Consider the following 19,170-nt stretch of genomic DNA (forward strand, 5'->3'; position numbering starts at 1 on the left):
TATTTAGCTGTGCCTTCACCCTGTTGACTCCTATATAACACTGTCCCTGCAGTTTCGAGTGCCCACTGCCATCATCACTCGTGCGAATGAGAGATGGGTGAAATGAGCACAGGCTCCAGGTGTACAAAAATCACACCAACATGTTGGTGTTGGGATATTTATTATTCTGTCTCTCACGTAGACATTAGAGAAGATACATTACAAAAAATGGAAAAATAATAGTTAAAACATACGCACAAATACAATGCGCAAACAAAGTGTAGATGTGACCATCACAGAATGGCATTTGTGTTAGATTTTGGACATGATTTGTCAAGCAGGATTTCCTACTTCATGCACTTAAATAAGTTTTTCCTTGTTTTAAGTGTATCTGCATTCTGCTGTCCTACCTAGCACTAACTGGTGATGCTTTTCTCCTAGGCCCTCATGTCAAGTACGTGCCAAAAAATGTAAGCGAGCCATGTTCTATTACAAGCACTCTCCAATACTTCCCAGAAGAGGAAGGCGGCAACAAGGAAGATGTTACTAGCCCTCCACAAAATCCTCCTTCCAACCTCACTGTGGTGACAGTCGAGGGTTGTCCAAGCTTTGTCGTACTGAACTGGACAAAACCGGAAAATGACACCGTTACCGGTCAGTTTAATTTCAGTTATCGTCTACTACTTCAATATATAACACTGTATGCTCATTTTTACTTTAGTTAAATGTTTGTGGTTGTTTTGTGTCCATAGATGAAAGTATCATTTAGACAAAGGGAGCCTGACTCTTCACTGCCTAGCATCTTGTGTAACTGTTGACAGTTGCAGAATGTGGGTATAAAATGCTATCAAATCAGAACTGTGGAGTTCTGCACACTCACTGTGTACTGATGTCAGTGACTACACAAGATGCAAGACAATGTAAAATCAGGCCTATACAATATGTGTCTTCCCATTATTTATTTCTGCCTCCTCAGTGCATTGTAGGTAAGTGGATTCTCTACAATCTGGTAGAATCTAATAATGGTGACTCAGCTGTTTGACAATAAAAGGGAAAAGCAAGTTATTTAACATTATTATTTAACACTTATGTATAGCACAGTATTGTAGGTGTGTATAGCATTTTACAGCAATAATACAGACATGGAGTTTGTAATGCTAAGGACCTGATCCAGCAAAGCCTTATGACTAACCAATAAAGTCGATGGGTTTCTACTCGAAGTAATAAGCATCACACCCCAGAGTAGATACTTGTAGGATCGTCAGGCCCTAAAATAGTTACATCTTTCCTTTGGAAATCTGTAACCCAAGTCAGGTTTTTAGATTTAAAAAATAGTGAGGATTACTTAGCATTCATGTTCATCTTCCCATAAAAAACACAATGTATTTCATTAGTCTAATGGATGATCTTTCATATTGTCATTATTGGTAAGTGAAGGACTCCTTAGCCTTGATGTACTCACAAGTCTACTGTGGACCCTTAGTCATACCCATTTTACAGATCTGTATAACTAAAGGCAAATTCAGTCTTTTCTTTCAAGAGGAACACATGTAATGGTATAAAATAGTCTGCAGTCTGGTGTTTGGGAAAGAGGAACTCCTCTCCACCCCAGATACTTTTGAGGCGGCAAGGGAGCTCACAGGAAGTACTACACCTCAGCCCTTTGCTGTTAGAGACAAGCCCCCAGCACTACCTAGACGAGTGCCATCTAGAGGCATACTGGCAAAGATGAGGCCCTCTTCCTCAGCAGACCGGCACCATTCACAATCTACTTCACGCCTGGCACCGGTCCCAGTACAAGATAGTAAGACGCAGGGAATGCAATGCTCGGGGTCTTCGGCACTGGTCGTGATCACCCTCTCTTGCCTGGCACTGGACCACAGGAACTGTTCCCCAGCACTGGATGCTGTCACCCACCCAACAAATAGAATTCACTGAGGCAGTGCTAGACTCGGTTCAGGCAAAAGCCATCCTGCCAGAGCCCAGATTCCAAACACTGTCACACGTCATTCAGATGCTCAGACAATACTTCCCCACCACCGCAAGGACATGCCTCAGCCTCTTGGGACACATGGCGGCATGCAGCTATGTCATGAGGCATGCCAGGTGTGACTCGCTTCAGTTTATCACCCGGGTCGAGACAGTCTAGACTCAGTAGTAACAGTACCGTCATGAGTCCTAGACATGTTAGGATGGTGGTTGGACCCTCGCATGGTCTGCGAAGGAGTCCCATTCACCACCCCTCAACCATCCATGACCTTAGTAACGGGCATGTCAGACCTTGGTTGAGGGGTACACTTAGGAGACCTACAGACTCAGGGCATGTGGTCGCAACCAAGATCCTGCTCCACATCAATACGAAGGAATTCAGAGTGGTGAGACTAGCCTGCCAGACCTTCCATACCATATTGCAAGGTCAGTGTGTGGCAGGCTGACCAACAACACCACCGCCATATTTTACATAAACAAGCAGGGCGGAGCCCGCTCCTACTTTCTTTATCAGGAGGTTCTCTACCTGTGGGAGTTTTGTATAGCCCACTCCATTCACCTGGTGGCGTCCTATCTCCTGAGACCACGCAACAGCAGGTCTACTGCAGTCACGAGTGTTCTATGCGGATGAACGTCATCCACTCCATCTTCCAAAGGTGGGGGTTTCCCCAGGTAGACCTGTTCACCACCAGGGGCAACAGGAAGTGTCCAGTATTTTACTCCTTCCAAAAACACAGCCCGGGATCAGTCTCGGATGTGTTCAGAATGCACTGTGGGAACCATCTACTGTATGCCTTCCCTCTGATACCACTCATCCACAAGGTTCTCCTAAATATCCACAGGGACATAGCATAGTAATTCTGCTTGCTCCAGTGTGGCCATGCCAACATTGGTACACAACATTTCTGGAGTTGTCAGTGAGCACCCCCATCGCGCTGCTGCTCCTTCCTGATCTGATTACACAGGACCACAGCTGCCTGCTTCAATCAGACCTCCAGTGCCTCCATCTCATTGCCTGGAAGCTTCATGTTTAAACACAAGGGTGCTCCAGTGCACGGAATCGGTGAGGGAGGTACTCCTTGGTAGCAGGAAACCTTCCACCAGGGCCACCTACCTGGCCAAATGGAAACGGTTCTCATGCTGGTGTAAATGCAGTCGAATTTCTCCACTTCAGGCATCTATACCATTGATCCTGGACTATCTACTGCACCTGAAGCGGCTAGGCCTGGCTGGATCATTTGTCAGGGTGCACGTCGCAGCCATCTCAGCGTTCCACCCCGAAGAGTTAGGGTGTTCAGTCTTTGCCAGTCCTATGGTGGGCAGTTTCCTTAAGGGCATGGAACAGCTATACCCGCACTTTTGCCCACCAGTACTTACTTGGGACCTCAATCAGGTCCTAGCTAGGCTGATGGGAGCCCCATTTGAGCTGCTCACTACAAGTTCCCTTCTGTATCTCTTGTAGAAGGTAGCCTTTCTGGTTGCCATCACATCCACATCACATGGAGGGTGTCGGAGCTAAAAGCACTAATCTCCGACCCCCCCAACACACACACACGATCTTCCACAAGGATAAGGTACAGCTCAGACTACACCCAGCTTTCCTTCCCAAGGTGGTATCCCAATTCCACCTCAGCCAGGATGTTTTTCTACCCGTTTTATACCCCAAGCCACATGTCAACGCACAGGAGCAGAGGTTTCACTCATTAGATGTGCAGAGGGTGCTAGTGTTCTACATTGAGCGCACAAAGCCTTTCAGGAAGTCAAACCAGCTGTTTGACTTCCAGACTCCTCACAGCACATCTCTTCCTGGATTACAGACTGTATCCAGATCTGCTATGACTTTGCCAAGGTCCCAGCCCCGGCTATAACGGCCCACTCGACAAGAGCCCAGGCCTCTTCCACTGTTTTCCTGGCCCAGGTGCCCAGAGCGGTGACCTGGTCCTTGGTGCATACCTTTGCCACCCACTATGCCATCACACAGCATGCTATAGACGATGCAGGTCTTGGTATAGTGGAGATCCAGTCAGTGATTCCTTAACTCTGAACCCACCCCCGTGGGAGAGCTTGAGAGTCATTTAATTAGAATCGACGTGAACAATCACTCAAAGAAGAAAAGATGGTTACTCACCTTCTTGTAACTGTTGTTCTTCGAGATGTGTTGTTCATGTCCATTCCAATACCCATCCTTCTTCCCCTCTGTCAGAGTAGCCGGCAAGAAGGAACCAAAGGAGGGTCGGGTCGGCAGGATCATATATTGAGCACCAAGAGTGCCACTCCAGGGAGCTTCCTGGCCGACCCAACAGGAGTTGCTAAGGGAAAAAGGTTATGATGACCGTACACACAGTGCACACACACTTAATTGGAATGGACTTGACCAACACCTCTTGAAGAACAACAGTACAAGAAGGTGAGTAACTGTCTTTTTTAATCAGCTCAAGTTATAAACAAAGAATATTTCATATGGGATACCATTATGATCTATAAGAAGATAATATGGAAAATCAACACAAAGGAGGAAATCAGACAAGAAAAAAGAGAGGAATGAAAAATGTAGAGGAATTAGAGCTTTTATTAAAGGGAAAATTTCTGTTTCTTTTAACTTTTCAGAGTATGAGGTTGTATCAACTGAAAATGGAGCACCTAATGGAAAGGGGACGTCCATTCTAACTACAAATCAAACCCACTCTACAGTGGAAAATCTAAAACCTAACACAAGGTAATGCAGTAAGAAAACTTTTCAAATTCATCCAGCTAAATTAGACTAAAAGAAAAGGAGTACTTGTGGCACCTTAGAGACTAACAAATTTATTAGAGCATAAGCTTTCGTGAGCTACAGCTCATGCATCCGATGAAGTGAGCTGTAGCTCACGAAAGCTTATGCTCTAATAAATTTGTTAGTCTCTAAGGTGCCACAAGTACTCCTTTTCTTTTTGCGAATACAGACTAACACGGCTGCTACTCTGAAACCTAAATTAGACTGTCAATCATATCCTAGATTAAGAAGAAGATACAAATATAAGAACAAAGTGAGTTTATTCTAATTCTGATGGGAAACAGACTTTTTTTTAAATGTAATTAACACAGAAAGTAATCTCATGCCAAGGATGTTACAGATGGTCCAGACTCCACAAGCTCAGTATAGTGCAAAGGTGACATATTTGGTGGCCTGCAAAAAGATCCACAGTTTAGTTTTTAAAGGTCTACTGCCTCTTATGGGAAAAAAAAATCCTGTAGAATTTAATAGGGAAAAAATGAATTATATTTTGTAGAAACATTAGTATTGGACTTTAATAATGTGCTAACATTTCCATATTTTTAACCATCCTATAGAATTCAGGTTTCAAGAATCTAGAGCAGGGGTGGGCAAACTTTTTGGCCCAAGGGCCACATCTGAGAATAGAAATTGTATGGTGGGCCAGGAATGCTCACAAAATTGGGATTGAGGTGTGGGAGGGGGTGAGGGCTCTGGTTGGGGGTGTGGACTCTGGGGTGGGGCCAGAAATGAGGCGGAGTTCAGGATGCAAGAGGGGGCTCTGGGCTGGGGCAGGGCTGTGGGGGGGTGAGGACTCCAGCTAGGGGTGCAGGCTCTGGGGTAGGGCTGGGGATGAGGACTTTGGGGTGTAAGAGCGTGCTCCAGGCTGGGACTGGGGGATCAGGGCTGGGGCAGGGGTTGGGGTGTTGCGGGGAGGCTCAAGGTGCAGGCTCCGTATGGCACTTACCTCAATCAACTCCCGGAAGCAGCGGCATGTTCCTTCTCCAGCTCCTACACGGAGGTGTGGCCAGGCAGCTCTGCATACTGCCCCGTCCACAGGCACTGCCCCTGCAGCTCCCATTGGCTGCGGTTCCTGGCCAATGGGAGCTGCTTGGGGTGAGGACAGCGTGCAGAGCGGAGCACCCTGGCTGCCCCTACACATAGGAGCTGGAGAGCGACCATGCCGCTGCTTCCAGGAGCAGCATAGAGCAGCCCCCGACCCTGGTCAGAGTGGGGCAAGGCCCAGACCCCACTCCCCACCGGGAGCCTGAGGGATGGATTAAAACGGCTGATGGGCCAGACTCGGCCCATGGGCCTTAGTTTACCCACCCCTGATCTAGAGGGTGAGACTAAAATTTCCAGTGGGAGTATCTCACCAAAAACTGCATATGTGACTTCCTTTTTAAATGAATAATTGTAGTTTGAGTGGTAGATTATTTTAATACGTGTATAATTACATAAATGTGTACAGATGTGAATTTGTTATACCAATATTAAAACATAGCTAATGATCCAATATTCATGTTTGGGGGGAGAATTCAAGAATTAACATCCAAATATTTTGAAGTTGAATGGAGCATGATTTTCAATATTGAGGAATAATCGCATCATGCTCAGTGTGCCTCAGGGTATCTGTCTTCAAAGTGAATAGACTTAGGCCATGTCTACACTACGTGGCTAAATTGGCACAGCTGCGATCGATACATCGATTTAGCGGGTCTGGTGAAGACACACTAAATTGATGGGAGAGCACTCTCCCCTCAACATCTGTAATCCACCTCACTGAGAAGCAGAAGCTATTTTTGCCAGGAGAGCATCTCCTGTCGACATAGCATAGTGTGGACACCGCTGTAAGTCGATCTAAGGTATGCTGACATAAATTACTTTGCTTACGTAACTTAACTAACATAACTTAGATTGATTTACAGTGGTAGTATAGACCGGGCCTTAGAAGCGATGTCAAGGGTAAAAGAGAGAATGTGTTTTCATTGCAGCCACAATACTGATAACTCTCTGCCAGAAGCTGAGAGTCAGGTTTTTCCCATGGTAAATGCTCATACAAAAGTATTATATTTGTTTGCATACATAAGGCAACTCAGACTCCCACCTTTAGCAAATTAAGTGAAGATTTTTCTATCATTATTGCAGCTCACATAACCAAATTCCTTCCATCTGAGATCCTTTACAACCATTGTAGTCATGATAATTTATGTCAGTAGTAGGATTAGATCAGAATTCCAGACCCAACAGCAGCCATTTAGTCCTGCATGTCATTGGCTATTAAATAGTACCTTAGTAATAAAGCAGTTTCCTTGTTCCTTCAAATGGTGATCTTCAGTACGTCTGCTATAACTGAACAGGAAAAACATACCATTAATATTCATATTTTCCTTTAGCAAAGTATACAGCATAACATTATTGCTATTTGTCAAGTGCCTGGAGCTGTACAAAATACAACATGAAGGAAGCCCTTGCTCCAAAATACTTAGTCTTGAAGAAAAAGAAAAAGACACTGGATTGGGAGCTTGGTGACCCTGGGTTGTATTACTATCTCTGCCATTGATCTGTTATGTGACTTTTCATTTCTCTGTGCCTTTGTTTCCCCTCCCACTCTCATCTATCTTTTCTGTTTAGGTTGTGTACGCTCTTTAGGGCAGAGACTGTCTCCTATTAGGTGCTAGCATACCTAGCACAATAGGGCCCCATTCTGGGTTGGAGTCTCTTAAGTGTTACTGTAATGAACATAAATAAATAATAATAAATTCACTAGGAAGTCCAACAGGAAGAGTAACTTCTAATAATTCTTAGTGAGGAGAGCTGTCCACTTCTTGTGGGCATTGTGGAAGAAGTGAGCGTTTAAGAGGGATCTGAAAGGAAGGAGAGGAGTGGGCTGGTGAACTGAGACGTGAAGGATATTTCATGCACAGGGAATGGCAGGCAATGATGCACAGAGATGAGAATGTGAGAAGACAATAAGTTTGTTCGCATGAACAGAATGCCTCGTGCTTTTTTAGTCTTTCTAGCACTGTGTGGAAGCTTGTACTGCCACTGCCTCTGCCTTTTCCATTCTATGGATGAAATTGAACACTTTGACCCGAGATGCCAAATTCACCCTGTTTGTGAGCACTAAAATTCTCTGTGAACGTGTTTTAGGTTTTTAAGCTCATCTGCTAAAATTCATGGATCACCAAAGAGTATGTTTTCCTCATAGTGAACAAGGACTTGGGACTTCATTAATACTAGTGGAGCAGTATTGTTGCATGATACTGTCGTGAGGAGTGCCTTAGAAATGTGTGTTGTAACAATCTCCATGCACTGCACTGAAATTTCCCCTCTAGGTCCCCTATAAAATCATATTTTGGGACCATCGTGGTGGTCAAGATGCAGGGTTGGTCAACTCCTAATCTCTCATTCCTCAAGTCACCAAGGTCTAAGAACTTTGTACATTGCAGCAGGCTTTGTCCGGGTAGAGAGGGACAGAAGCTGAGGAATTGCTTTGCGTCACTGAACCAAAAATCTGGTCAGTTAAAGAATAGTGATAATGGACTGCTAAAGGAATCCCGTCCATCCTTTTTCTGTTGGAAGGAGCTAAAATAAAACATTTATAGTCTATCCACTCTATGACAACTATATTTGAACACAGTTGCAGCATGATTTCCCTGACCATTTCACACTGAGAAGGGTTTTTTTGAAGAATTATATTTTAACTGTACCATAAAGCCATAATATGGACTTCCTTCAGGTGGGCAGTTTAGCTTTGTGTAGGGTGGGATCTTAATGTACAGCATGATTTGATTTGGATGGTTCTTAAAAGAAACAAAAATCTGTCCTTATTGGTTGGGGTACCTTGCAGACTACCATGTTTAAACCTAGTGGTTGCTAGCACGCTCTTCCTTGTAAAGTAGACAGGGCCTTTTGTTGAGAGACTGAAGCCTTGAAGATCATGTTATAAAGCATCTGTTTGCTTTGACTCATAGGAATAATGCTGGCTATTTTCTCCTCTAGACATGCCCGGCAATATAAACTTCAGAAACAACTATAACTTAGTTCATAACCGAGCAGTTTATAGTTACTTAATTTACCCAATGATTGGTGCAAGGACTTCAGTCCAAACTACAACATCTTTTGCTTGCCTTGTAATCTGTACCTCAGCTTTTTTGTTTGGTGTGAATTCAGACTACTCCAAAGCATCCAGACTCAATGAAATGAGAGTATAATGTTCTGTTTGAAACCTGTTTTACTGCGTAAAAGGCACACCCTTTAAATGAATGCATGGCACTGTCAGCTGCTCAGCAGCCTGCATGAAATGTGCTGATGTTCTTATATTATTCCATTTTGTTGGATCACCTGGAAATGCCACAAGTTTGCCCAAGACACAGCCGTGTTGTGCCTATTCCATTTTCTAATAGTCACACATGCCTGACAATTGGCACTTGTCATTGGTCATTTAAAAAACTTTTCCCTAGATGATTAGTGCCTTGGCCTCTGCACCTGGAGAACTGTCAAAAATAACGTTTGCAGAATTTCAGCATAAGGGAAAAATAACGTATCTTAGAAGACTGGTAAAAGTGCAAATAACCGGAAAGTACAAATCGTAATGTGCAGTGTTTAGTGGGTTGTGCTTTCTCAAAACTACTACATGTTATTGGCACTAAGGAGTAATTAGCTAGGTACCCGACCCCCTCATTTAAAACGATACGTGTTTACTACAGATCTAATATTCTGCTTATTTTCATAAATGCTTTGCCTTTCCATAGCTGTTTTCATCTACGGATTTCAAAGCACCTAAGAAACAATTAAGTCTCCACTTGAGTTAAGTAAATCTACCCATTTTGTAGATGATTACCCCACTGGGGCTTCCCAGAAGACTTTCTCTCATTGCATCAGTTTCTTTCCTGTCTATGTGCTCCTACAGTAGAGTAGTCTGTGTAATAGTTACATAAACATGATTATTAATTATGCTGCAGTTTGTATTGCACTCATCTTTTATAATGACACTCGGTCCCCTCTCTCATTTCATAGCAACTCTCTTTTCATACTCATCTTGATCCACCTTTTTCTGAGACGCGCATCTACAAAATCAACTGTAGAACTTTCAAACATGGATGTTTCAGATCCAGATCATATTCCATCAAGCTCGCCTCTGCACACACAGAGAAGTTCTTCTCTAACCTTTTCCATCCCAATGTGCTTTCATTCACAAGTGCCCTCTATATTTTAATATCTGAACTCATTCTTTCACCCACTTGAGCTCACTCTGGGCCAGATCCTGATGTCTTACTCAATTTCTATTCCTTTCTTACTCAGGCAAAATTCCTCAGGATTTGAGTCCCCATAACTACTATGCTGATTAGTCTGGTGGATAGTTATATCTTATAAATCTTCACTTTGCCCTTTTTCACAAATGAAAGCTAAAATTTTTTGTGGTGGCTTCTCTGAGAAATTAATTTTACACACGTGCTAGTGTCACAGTTTCCAACACTTCTGAGCAGAGAAAAATACCACGATGAGCAATAGCATTAGTGTACTCATTTGCCACCAGATGGAAATGTTGCCTTTTTAAATAGCAAAAACAGTTCTTGCTGTTACCTGAAAAATCAACCTTTTGTTTCTTTTGGAAAACAAGCCAAGTATTTGAAGCAAAACCACAAAAAAGGTGGTTTTGATTAAAGCAGTTAGAATGTGATTTCCAGCCAGTCTTTCCTACTAGCGAGAATTGGTTCACACAGTTCAACTTGTAATTTGGAGCCTGATTTTTCAGAGTTGTTCCCATTAGAATCCTGGTTGTTCAGCTCTTCTGAAAACCAGGCTTTTAGTCTTTTGTAGGATGCTATGTCACAAATACTCATTGAATTGACTAAAATATGCCCCTGGCTTCTTAATAGTCCTATCTGGCATGATCTCTTTGTGAATCTGTTCTTCCTAGGGCTTCCTTTAAAAGAATGCAGTCAAGGTTTTTTCACAATTTTTAGTGTTTTTCCTCACTGTCATTGTTTTAATAAACCTTTGGAAGCTCAAAAATTTGAAATTTCCTTAGTATGAGTTGTCTTTTCCCTCATTGTGTTTGCTTTACAGTAGTAGTGTTGTTTGTAAACAACATCTTTCCCATAGCTAAAGTCAGTCTCGCAGCTTTGTTCTTTTCCTGGATCTTTCCTAGCCCACACGTTAATTACAGGTGGTGTATTAGTTAGTCTCCAGTCCATTGCTTACAAAGAAGTTTAGTACTTATCTGCTAATGGTTGTCTTTATCTTTTCTACTATTTCCTTTAAAATTCTAAGTGGTTCATATCTGCCCTAGGATTATGTCAGTCTTCAGTCTAATTTTTCAGTCATCTATTGTGGTGACATCCTGATTTCCTTCCTCCTCTGGGCAATGTACAGTCTGTTTTCCCCCATCTCCCTCCCTCTAGTCTTTCTTTGTGAACACTGAGGCAAAGGATGTCATTTATTTTCAGAAATGTCAACCTCTTCTGACTATAAATCAGCCCCTGTCAGCCCATAGAGGCCCTTCTGGCCTCTTATGTCTAATGTACTTGGAAAATGTTGTAGTTATCTTAACCTCTTGTGAGATCTTCTTTTTGTTTGCTACCGAGGAAACTTTGTGTACACCAATTGCTCTGCTGTCCCATATACTATAGTGCAGCTGCAATGAAATACGGGATTTTTTTTAATGCCAGATTAGCTCTTTGGTCCATCTAGTCTCTTGCCCTTGGCAGTAGCCAGCACCTAAAAGAAAGATAAACCCATCAACACCATTAATATGCTTATCCAATTAAGCCATGTTGTCATTGGGAAGGAAAATTACTCTTTTACCTCAGGTGATTATATTTAATCTCTGAAGAATGAGATTTGAATACCCACCCACATTGTTATCTTAATTTGTATAGCTGTAAATGCAAATAATATAAATTCACAGAGCACACAATAAGTGGCCAGGAAACTTTGCAACAGTAAGAAAGTATATAACTTTACAGAAGTTAAAGTTATCCATACAAAGTTATATACTTTGTAAAAGTTAAAGTAAAATGTTACGATTGCACTGCTGTCCTATTAGAATCAGAGATGTGCCGAACAGTTCAGGGGAAATTCGGGTAGCAGTTAAATTAGGCGGGAATGTGCATACAATATTTGCATACAGTTATAAAACAAAAAAGGTAAATGTTGAGTTAAAGCTATAATTTTACCTCAGGGTCCTAGCAAATGATTCTTCAGATCCATCATTTATTACATCGCTAGAAGCTTTCAGTGATATTATAGCCTTTCGTTCATAGTTGCCTGCTTATGCTATCATTACTCTAGTGCCCCAAATGTGGTAGGCAAACGTATAGGAAAATACATTCCCTGCCTCACAGATCTCTCACTCTCATGGCAACATGACTCCGCAAGCAAGAGCAACAATAATAGATGGGGAAATAGGCAGACACGGGTTAGTTGACTTGCATGAGTCTTATTAAAAAATGCGTTCCCCAGTATGCACAGAACTCCCCCAACCCACAGGGTTTTCTTTAGGGCAAAGTGCTCCTTACCAACTTTTCCAGCATGTCCTTAATTATCCAACCAACCACCTCACTATCCTACCTTCCTCCCCTCTCCTGTCCTCCATTACCATTCAACATCCTCTCTACCCACTCCACATGGGAGCCCTGGACAAGTGGTCCTGTGACCGTCATCAACCCACAGAGTACTTCACCTAAAGCCACAGGATGGGAACCATGGTCAGCCACTCTGCTTCTCAGACGCCATGAAAATTTCTACTGTTAGGGTGAAGATTGTTCTGTGCTGGAAACAGAGCTTTCTCAGGGTCTGGTTGGGAAACTGGAACAAACACCCACAGGAGCTGAGGACAATCACAAACCTCACCATCTTCTGCTCAGAGTGCAAGGCACACTTCTTCAACCTGCATTCTCTAACTTAACACACAGCAGCATGACATTTCAATTTTAAAAAAAACAAAACCAAAAATAAAAACCCTACCAGTACAAAACTTTATGCTGTGTACACAGTTCTCCCCCTGGGAGAATACATTGTTGGAAGGTGCTCAGGTACTACAGTCATGAGGACAGTGGAAGACTCTATGTTGAAAAGAAAGTCCTCCCCTCTACATCACTCTTGATGTTAGGATCCCACAGCTCTGAAGGCTGTGGAACAATTTCTCTCCCCCACCAGACTGTCTGTGTGAACAGAGAGATAGCAAAATCTCTGTGGCAGTGCCTTTTGGCTCCCAGGAAATGGTCTTTCTTTCTGTCTCAGCCCATATGTCTGAGGAAGAGTGGCACGTAAGGGCCTTGTGCCTCAGTGGGTTTAGGTGGGAGGCAGGCAGTGGCCTTGTATTGTATATTATTTTAGTTCTGCTGACAATAGAATTTGCATATTAAGTATGCATACTTGTAAGTGAAAGACAGAAGGCACATACCACTAGATAAGAGAACTTCATAGGATTCCTTTTCTGTTTGAAAACTGTAGGATGCAGAGGCGGATTACAGTTTTTGTGGGGCCCTGGCCCAGAGCAAGTGGGGGGCCATCCCTCCTGCCTGCAATCCTCCCTGGCGCTCGTGCTGGGGAGCAGGGTCAGGGCACGGGGGCTTCCCCCACCTGCCCAGTGCTGCTCTCGTGGGGGAGTGGGGCCGGGGCCCTGTTAGCTCAGTAGCTAATCTGCCACTGGTAGGATGGCAGTCCAAGTGATAATACTACACTGAAAAGCTCTGTTTAGTTTCACCTTTTCAGTTCTGTGATCTTACATTTTTCTCCTTTTGCATGATTTGGAAAACGATAGAATTTCCTTTGCTTGCCAAAGTTTCATGTGGCATAGCAATTTCCTATGGAAAAAATAGTCCATACAGTAATTAAATAAATAGAAATTTAATCTGCACTAGTACTTTTATTGTCCTCTGTGGTTTGGATGGATTTCTGAGGGCTGTTCTTTCCAGAGCCTATGGAATGACATTCCGACAGAGGCTGGAGTCAAAGGTTGCTTTAAGCTGCTGTTTATATTGGTTAGTTGAGGAGTTTTGGGCAGTGTATATGAGATGGAATATAGACTGCAGCTTCTTATGAACATCAAACTGGCTAAGATGTAGGTATGGGATAATCATTATATAGGTTTCCTATTTATCTTGCTAAACACTGGCTTATGTAGTCTCTTAATCCCTTTGGGGTTTTTTTGTGTTGTGTAGAAATCAGTAAAGTAGCAGAGAGCACTTGATCATTTTTACATCCATTTTATTTATATACATAGAATAGTCACTTCTGAGATCTTTTACCTGCAACCTTAAAAACTGATGTGTGGCTATGTGGACATTTATTAAAACACCATGTGAGCGCTTTAGAGTACAGTATGGTTTGATGCCTCTCTCCCACTGTTTGTTCTTGGCCAAACATTTTCCTTCTCCCACTAGTGTGCAATATGCTGTTAATCAGTAGTTACTATCCTGTGCCCCAAAGGTGGCTGCTGGTTCTTGTGCTTCTGCCACTGACGTTGCCTCCTGATTGGAAGCAGCCAAGGGAGAAGGCAGAGATGCTTCTTGCCTAGATACTTTTTTGAAATGCCTGTCACAAGACCTGGGAAATGGAGACATTTAGATTTCCTCTAAAATGTTTACAGTCTTCAGTTTCTGTTCTAGTTATGGAACTTATGGATATGATGGGTCCTATTATTCAAACTGAGTGCTTCAGGGCAGGTATGTAACCATTCTGCCAGGTGTCATTCACAGTAGTAACTAATGCATCACAATAACCATATATTCACCTAAAAAATTCAAAACTGACAAAACCCAACCAGTATTTCAGGTGTATGGCCAACCCCAAAGTCCTAGGTATTAATTACCTGGCTGGGTGACACCCATAACTCTTATTCACAAAACAACCCGTACCCATCTAAACCCTATCATGAATCCAGATAGACTTGTTGGAAGTCAACTGGGTGTGGGGGCAGCTCTCCTGTCTGCTTTAGTTCAACAAAGCCTACGCCATCGGGTTCTGCTCCATCCTGCAGCTGGTCAGAAAGACCTCTCCACTTACTCAGTTGCTGTCCTGTCCAACCTAGTCCCACTCCACAGAATCAGCTCTATGCAGAGCTTGGAATTTCTGGATCAGGCATCCTAGATAAATCTCCTTAGCTCCATTTATTGAGCTCCTCAACTCCCAGCCCAGCCAGAGTCCACTCTATGTCCATTCAGGGTAACTAACTTTCTATGGGGTATAGCTTGCGCAATTCATGTGCCCATTCGTAACTCCAGTTACAGTAACAAACGATTGTCCTTCAGAAAACCAGAACACAAACTCCAAATAATGCAACACTATATTAACTAAGCTACACTTTCTCCTGTGAGGGAAGCAGAGCATTCCATCCTTCTAAGCCTTGTAGCTGTGAGCTTATATCTGTTTCTACAATGCCTAAGACGTATGGGGGCTCTAGGAGGTACTGTAATCCAAATAATTAATTTATGTTCATTAAACTTCTTGTTAAACTTCTGCTTCTGCCTTTAGTTGTTAGTCAAAAAAGTGTCTAGTGCTCTATTGCCATTTGAAATATAAATGTTTTTATCTTGTCTGCTCGAAGTCTGCAAAATGTAACAAAAATAGTGTGCTACAAATCCAATATGAATAAAATAAAATGTTTATCACCTACATATCACATTTCAGCTACATATCACCTACATTTCATACACTAAAAGTGGCCACATAGAATGCTTTGGTGTACTTAGGATCAGTGTGGTTGATTATTCCATTAATAAAATACCTCATGCAGCAATATCTTCTTAAAATATAGATCAGCACAGTTGGCTTAAATAGCAAACCATGATGTATTGTATAACTAGTGAAAAATATGTGATTTGGCTCTAATGGGAAATTTTCATGGACTTGACCCATCATATAATAAAATACATATAAATAAAATACACTGTTTTATATCCAAACTTTCAAGAAACATATGGATATGCTTCAGTTATTACCATGCTGCTGCCCTGTAAATCAAGGGAAAGACTTTTGCAGCTTTTAAGTTATAAACTTGGATTGATGATGCACATTACTAAATCATTCTTCACTTTGTCCACTTAATTCTCTCACAACATAGCCATTTCCTTTAATCTAAAAAGAATAAATCAAAGGGATTTGTCTACATGCAGAATTGTACCAGTTTACTTCAGGTATTGTTTTACACAGGTGCAAAAGGCTATATAGACACTCTTAGTTCAGTTTAAGCCAGGGTTTCTCAACTTCTGACTTGGGATCCAAAATTGGGTCACCAGAAGGTTTCAAAGGGTCGCGTGGCAGCTCCTGTCCCAAGGGGCTGGCTGGGCTCGCCTCCCAGCTCCAGACACTGCATCCTTTGAGATCCCAGTGCCACTCAGGTTTGGCCCAGCCGTCATCAGGACGGGAGCCCAGGTAGGCCGAATTTGAGTGAATGGCCCTGCAACCCCATGAGCCAGGTCACAACTCCACTCACACAAATTTGGTCCAGTTGGGGATGGAGCCAAACCTGAGCAGTGCTGCTGGCCCAGAAGTTACAGAGCTGAGAGCCAAGCCCAGCCAGCCCCATGGCACAGGAGCTGCAGGAGCCACCACTGTGGGGTGAGTGCCGAGCAGGACCCCGCCCCCCCTCTCCTCTCAGGGGGCAGGATCTCATTGAAACCACCCCAGAACCTCCACACACACACCCCAAACTATTTACTGGGTTGTGACAGGCCATAAACATTTACAGATGGGTCCTGAGCCCAAAAAGTTGGGGAACCACTGGTTTAAGCCACTCTTAAAAGGTAATAAGTATCCACATCAGTGTTTGCACCAGTTTGGCCCAGTGCATGTGTGTGTGTATAGACAAGGTTTCAGCATGCCTAAACTGTTCTTCTATCATGCAGCTTGTTAAGTAGGCAACAAAATCCCCAAATCACCAGCTTGTGCTGTTGCATGTGCATAGAGCTGCATACCCACTATGCCCTGGGATACTGTGTCTCCCGGAGACAGACTCCTAGAACTCCCAAACATAACAAGCCTGTGTGCCTGCTGCTGCAGCAGCCTTTTGTTGCATACAGCTTGTGCATGGCTGGCAGGCTCTGCTGGCCAGTGTTTAAAGGGTGGAGACATAGTCCTCTCCATTCCCTTGTCTTTTTTGGAGCATCTTGTGTTTTTGCCTCCACACCATCCAGGGCTAGGAAGGGGGCAATCCCCTTGCTCCTCTGAACACAGGGACTGCAACTCCACCTGACTTTTACATGAGCTGTGCAAAGAGACAATAGGCTCTAGTGTCCTCTGTCCCCCATTATGCACCTACTAAAAGGCCATGCAGAATCTAGTCCTTAGTAATGGAACAAGACCATAGCCACAGAAACACCAGAATCCTTCCCTCTGCTATATTCATCCTTTGGAAATGCATAGCAAAACCTGATCTATATTTACTTTTTAAAATAATTATTTATATATTTTGCTGGTGATACTTTTTAATTTTATTTCCTATTACGCCACTTAAATGCTGACAGTCTGGACAGCTATCATCCAAGATCTGCATCCCATTCCTGGTTAAGTTTGTTGAGAAGGCTGCTGTTGGAGAACTCTTGTGGTATCTGGCTGCCTCAAGTCTCCTTGACCTTTGTGAGTTTGGCATATACCCTGGGAATGGCATAGAGACCACACAGGTGGCTCTGATAAATGGTCTCCTCCTGATGATCAGGGATCTCTACCGATGCTGCTGGTCATGATTAGGGCTATGATTTTGTTACAGAGGTCACAGAAATTGTGAATTTGAATAGTGTGTGAACTGTTGGAAATGGCTGTTTGATTAGCCCCACAAACTGAGCAGCATTGCAACCTGGCACATGGGGTCAAGTGCCACCTAGGGTTGTCCTGCCCGTTCCTCCAGCTACAGGGAGCCAGGCCCAGCCCTGTGGGACAGAAGCTGCCAGTGCAGGGTTAATGCAAGGTGAGCTCATTCTCCAACTACCCTCCATACCTCACCTTTCAGCACCCCCACTATATTCTTGGGTATGTTGATATAGAAAAAACTACATTATTTGGTGACCTTTCCCTGACTTATTTTTCCCTGCACTCCTGCCATGAAATTTACTAAAAATTTCCATGCCAAAATCATAGCATGAATCATGATGTGTTTTTTATTCACTAGTGAATCCCAGGATGTCAGTACAGAGCCTGCCCTTCAGGGGATTTGGAAGTCAGGAAATTTGAGCTCTGTTCTTAGCTGTGCAACTAACCTGCTGTATTTGACTTTGGGCAAGTCACTTCACCACTCTGAGCTTCTATTTCTCCCTCTGTAAAGTGGGGATAATGATCCTTATCTTCCATAGAAGTGCTTTGTGATCTACAGAAGAAAAAATTTATTTAAGAGCTTAGAACTGTTGTTACCACAAACTCAACTTTCCTTCAATACACACAATGAATTAGTAAAATAGGAATAGATATCATGTGCCATAGGGAAGGCGGGAATTGTTCCACTCTGAATAATTCCTGCTATTTCACCAAAAGTGTCAGTCTACACCAAGAGTTCTTCTTCAGGGAGTGTTCCTTTGGGTGCTCCACTTTGCGTGAATCTGTGCCAAATGTAATCGGAGATTTTTAGTAGCAGTACCTGGTTGGGTCACACATACGCTGTCCCCATCTCAAGCCGTTTCTGGCGTTACATAGTGCTGTGTGACCAACCCCCCTCAGTTCCTTGTCTGCCGCTCTCAGCTTGAGACAGAACACAAAGTTTATAACCCAATTATAATCCAGTTCAGTTAACTCTTCCCCATTTATTTTTCTTTTCTTAACTGAAACAAACTCCTAAGAATTTTTTTATTAGTATACTCCTTAGCGTAGTATAATTACCCTCCCTCACGGGAGAAGCCCTAATCTAAGGGGCATGCCCAGTTCCCCGGGTTTTAAACTTTGTGTCACTTGCCAGTCATCAATCCCGGGCTCGTATTGGCATTCAGTGTGTCCACTGCCTTGGCAAAATGCACATTCCACAAAAGTGCTCCTACTGCCACATTTTGAAAGCCCGTGCCAGGAAGGTGAAAGATCTACAGCTAAAACTCCTCATGATGGAGAAGTCTCTGCATCCGGTCTCTGATCCTGGATCACGGGCCCCTCCTGGGCAACGGTCTCCAACAGCAGCATCTGAAAGAGGTTCCCCACCACCCTCTCAGAGGAAGGAGCACTCCCCCAAAAAGGCGACAAAGAGAGAGGCTCTGACCTCACCGTGTTGGGAACCTGCCAAAAAGAGACATTCTCTGACCTGTCAGACCACATCGGTACCGACTGCACCAAGGCCATCCACCACTGAGGTACTGGGACTATCCGGTACCGTGCAAGCAAATGAACCTAAGCAGGCTGGCTCAGAAAAAATCTAAAAAGAGAAATCTACGATCCCTACCTCGGTACCGATGCAGCCACTCAAACATATGGCACCGAGCAGCTCGGCAGCGCTACAGTCTCTGGCCTCCACAGCACATAGTGCA

General features: G+C 43.4%; 1 protein-coding gene across 22 annotated transcripts in view; it reads left to right on the forward strand.

The window, feature by feature from the left end:
- LOC119844474 (ABI family member 3 binding protein) overlaps window positions 1-19,170 on the forward strand; it is a 411,236-nt gene that overhangs the window by 368,613 nt on the left and 23,453 nt on the right. For all 22 annotated transcript variants that reach the window (XM_043511028.1, XM_043511059.1, XM_043511093.1 and 19 more), the window contains 2 exons: window positions 421-633; window positions 4,576-4,684. In XM_043511028.1, coding sequence (XP_043366963.1) covers window positions 421-633; window positions 4,576-4,684 — 322 coding nt within the window. The remainder of the gene's footprint in view (window positions 1-420; window positions 634-4,575; window positions 4,685-19,170) is intronic.

Source organism: Dermochelys coriacea, chromosome 1 (genome assembly GCF_009764565.3).
Source record: "Dermochelys coriacea isolate rDerCor1 chromosome 1, rDerCor1.pri.v4, whole genome shotgun sequence".
NCBI lineage: Eukaryota > Metazoa > Chordata > Testudines > Dermochelyidae > Dermochelys > Dermochelys coriacea.